This window comes from Triticum dicoccoides, unplaced genomic scaffold (genome assembly GCF_002162155.2).
Source record: "Triticum dicoccoides isolate Atlit2015 ecotype Zavitan unplaced genomic scaffold, WEW_v2.0 scaffold52827, whole genome shotgun sequence".
NCBI lineage: Eukaryota > Viridiplantae > Streptophyta > Magnoliopsida > Poales > Poaceae > Triticum > Triticum dicoccoides.
In genome coordinates, this window is record NW_021279504.1 from 1 (window position 1) to 2,085 (window position 2,085).

General features: G+C 47.8%; 1 protein-coding gene across 1 annotated transcript; it reads right to left on the minus strand.

Annotated features, from left to right (window-relative positions):
• Nucleotides 1–2,028, minus strand: LOC119346851 (disease resistance protein RGA2-like). The gene is made up of 2 exons (XM_037615970.1): nt 1,839–2,028; nt 1–1,712 (listed from the first exon to the last, which is right to left on the minus strand). Exon 2 carries the CDS (start codon nt 1,669–1,671, stop codon nt 238–240), a length of 1,434 nt encoding a protein of 477 aa, XP_037471867.1. The 5' UTR covers nt 1,672–1,712; nt 1,839–2,028; the 3' UTR covers nt 1–237.
• Between the last annotated feature and the right edge of the window lie 57 nt (nt 2,029–2,085).

Consider the following 2,085-nt stretch of genomic DNA (forward strand, 5'->3'; position numbering starts at 1 on the left):
GTCACATGAATGTAAAATGTCTAGTCCAATCCACAAGTGAACCAACTCTTCCCTACCAAACTCATAATCTTCGGGAAACAAACCACAAAAAGAAAAACATTGTTGTAAATGGAAAGGAAGATAATCATAGCTGAGCTTTAGAGCTGGCATAATATCATTGTCGCCCGTTTGTAATTCCCATTCTTTACTTTCCAGTACGCTTGTCCAGTGGTTCAATATAAGTTTTGTTCTTAGTAATCAACCAACAGTTCTTGCTGCAAGAGGTGAACCTTTTAGCTTGTCCACTATTTTGCTCCCAATGTCAACTAATTCTGGATTGTCAACCCATGGTTTCTCATCACCAAATACACATTCTTCAAAGAAAGACATAGTATCTTCATGACATAGGCGGTCCAACTCTAGTGAGCATTTAGTTGTCTTAACCGTGTTTGCTACCTCGGATATTCGAGTCGTGACTATAACCATGTTACCTTTTGCCCCCTCTTTTTTAAATAGAGCCAATAGTTTTTTCCACTCATCCTCAGGATGTTTCCACACATCATCTAAGACAAGTAAAACCCTCTTTCCTTTTAATCTTTGTTCGATAAGCTCTTCGGCACTACAATTTTCGTTTTCATTGTCAACCCGGGGGATCTTTTTCACGATATCTTTTGCCAACCTATTTGCATTAAAATCAAGAGAGACACATATCCAAATGTGAACCTGGAAATGGCTCTTCATTTTGTCATATATGTGCTGTATGAAAGTTGTCTTCCCAATACCACCCGGGCCAACAACTGGAAGCACCGTGAGTTCACAACGTTCACTATTATTAATTTCACCTCGGACAATCTCTTTGTGGCTATCCCTTCCATATAACTTGGGTTCTATAATTTGTGGGATGGTTTTAGTCCTGTTCATAGCAATGTCATGGACAGGGATGTGGCTAGAGTTCAGTAACTCTAGATTAAGAATGTTGGAGACCTTAGCACATACGGGCTTCAACTGCTCTATGAGGTACAATATCTTTCTAGACATTTCCACCCTATCAAACTTCAATTTTGGTATTTGTAAGTATTCGTCTTTTCCGGTCATGTCGGGATTTCCCACCATGCCAGTTTGAGTGTCATGGTCAACAGACGGTACCGAGGAGAAGCAAGAGAAGTGTTTACCGACATTGTGTGCGGGTGACCGTGACGAGGATCCAGTTTCACGCCGGCCACCACAAAAGCGGAGGCTTGAGAAGCAACCTTGTTTGCCGCCGTCGTCTATCTCACCGCGGCGGTCACGCGAGCACATGGGAAACTTGAGCGTGTTCACACAAGATCTGGCCGTGTGGCGTGCATTGAGGGCGAGGTCACGGACCCAGCCATCAGCATGCGCGTCGGCCGCATGGTAGGTGCCCTCGAGCTCATCCTGGGTTCGGAAGTAGTCGAGCTCGTCGAGCACATCGTCTGCCCCGTGGGCCAGCTGCCGCAGCCTGTCCAGCATCTCAGCCAGGGCACGGTTGTGGATCTCCCTGCCCCGGACTCTGTCCAGCACCGCCTGAGCTTCTAGCAGCTCCAGCTTTAGGTCTTGTATGTTAGAGCCGAGCTTGGTGCTGGCAGCCCACGCCTCCAGCAGGCCGTCGGACAGTGGGCTCAGCGCCTTGCCCACCACCCAGCTCACCGCGGGGATGCCAACTGTCTCCATGGTTAGTTCGACACCGATGTGTAGCCACTTAGCCTGCGGTCCTGCATAGAATAAAATAAGAACTCAATATTATAAGCAAGGCCAGAGCATCCCGGAATCAGAGAAATATATGCTGCAACGTAACAGGACAGCTAAGTAGAGAGAACAAGATATGTAAACGTGTGTACCAGACGCGGGCCGGCCGTGCTCGCCCGACGGGCACACTACAAATGCAGTTAGGAACCAATACCACTGGGGTGGTGGTACTGAACTGGTTGCTACTGGAAGAGGATTAACAAGAAGAAAGGTGCGAGGCGAGGAAAGTCTAGAGATGCAACGGAGCGGGCTGGGTGCAGTGAGATTAGCAGACGTGTGAGCTGTGGAGTAGAGGGGGGTGTCCGGGAGGGGAAATAAATAGAGAGAAGGGAGCAGCTT

Excerpts from the sequence above, each read along its gene's own strand:
- LOC119346851 (XM_037615970.1), bottom strand. The coding sequence starts at position 1,671 with ATGGAGACAGTTGGCATCCCCGCGGTGAGCTGGGTGGTGGGCAAGGCG.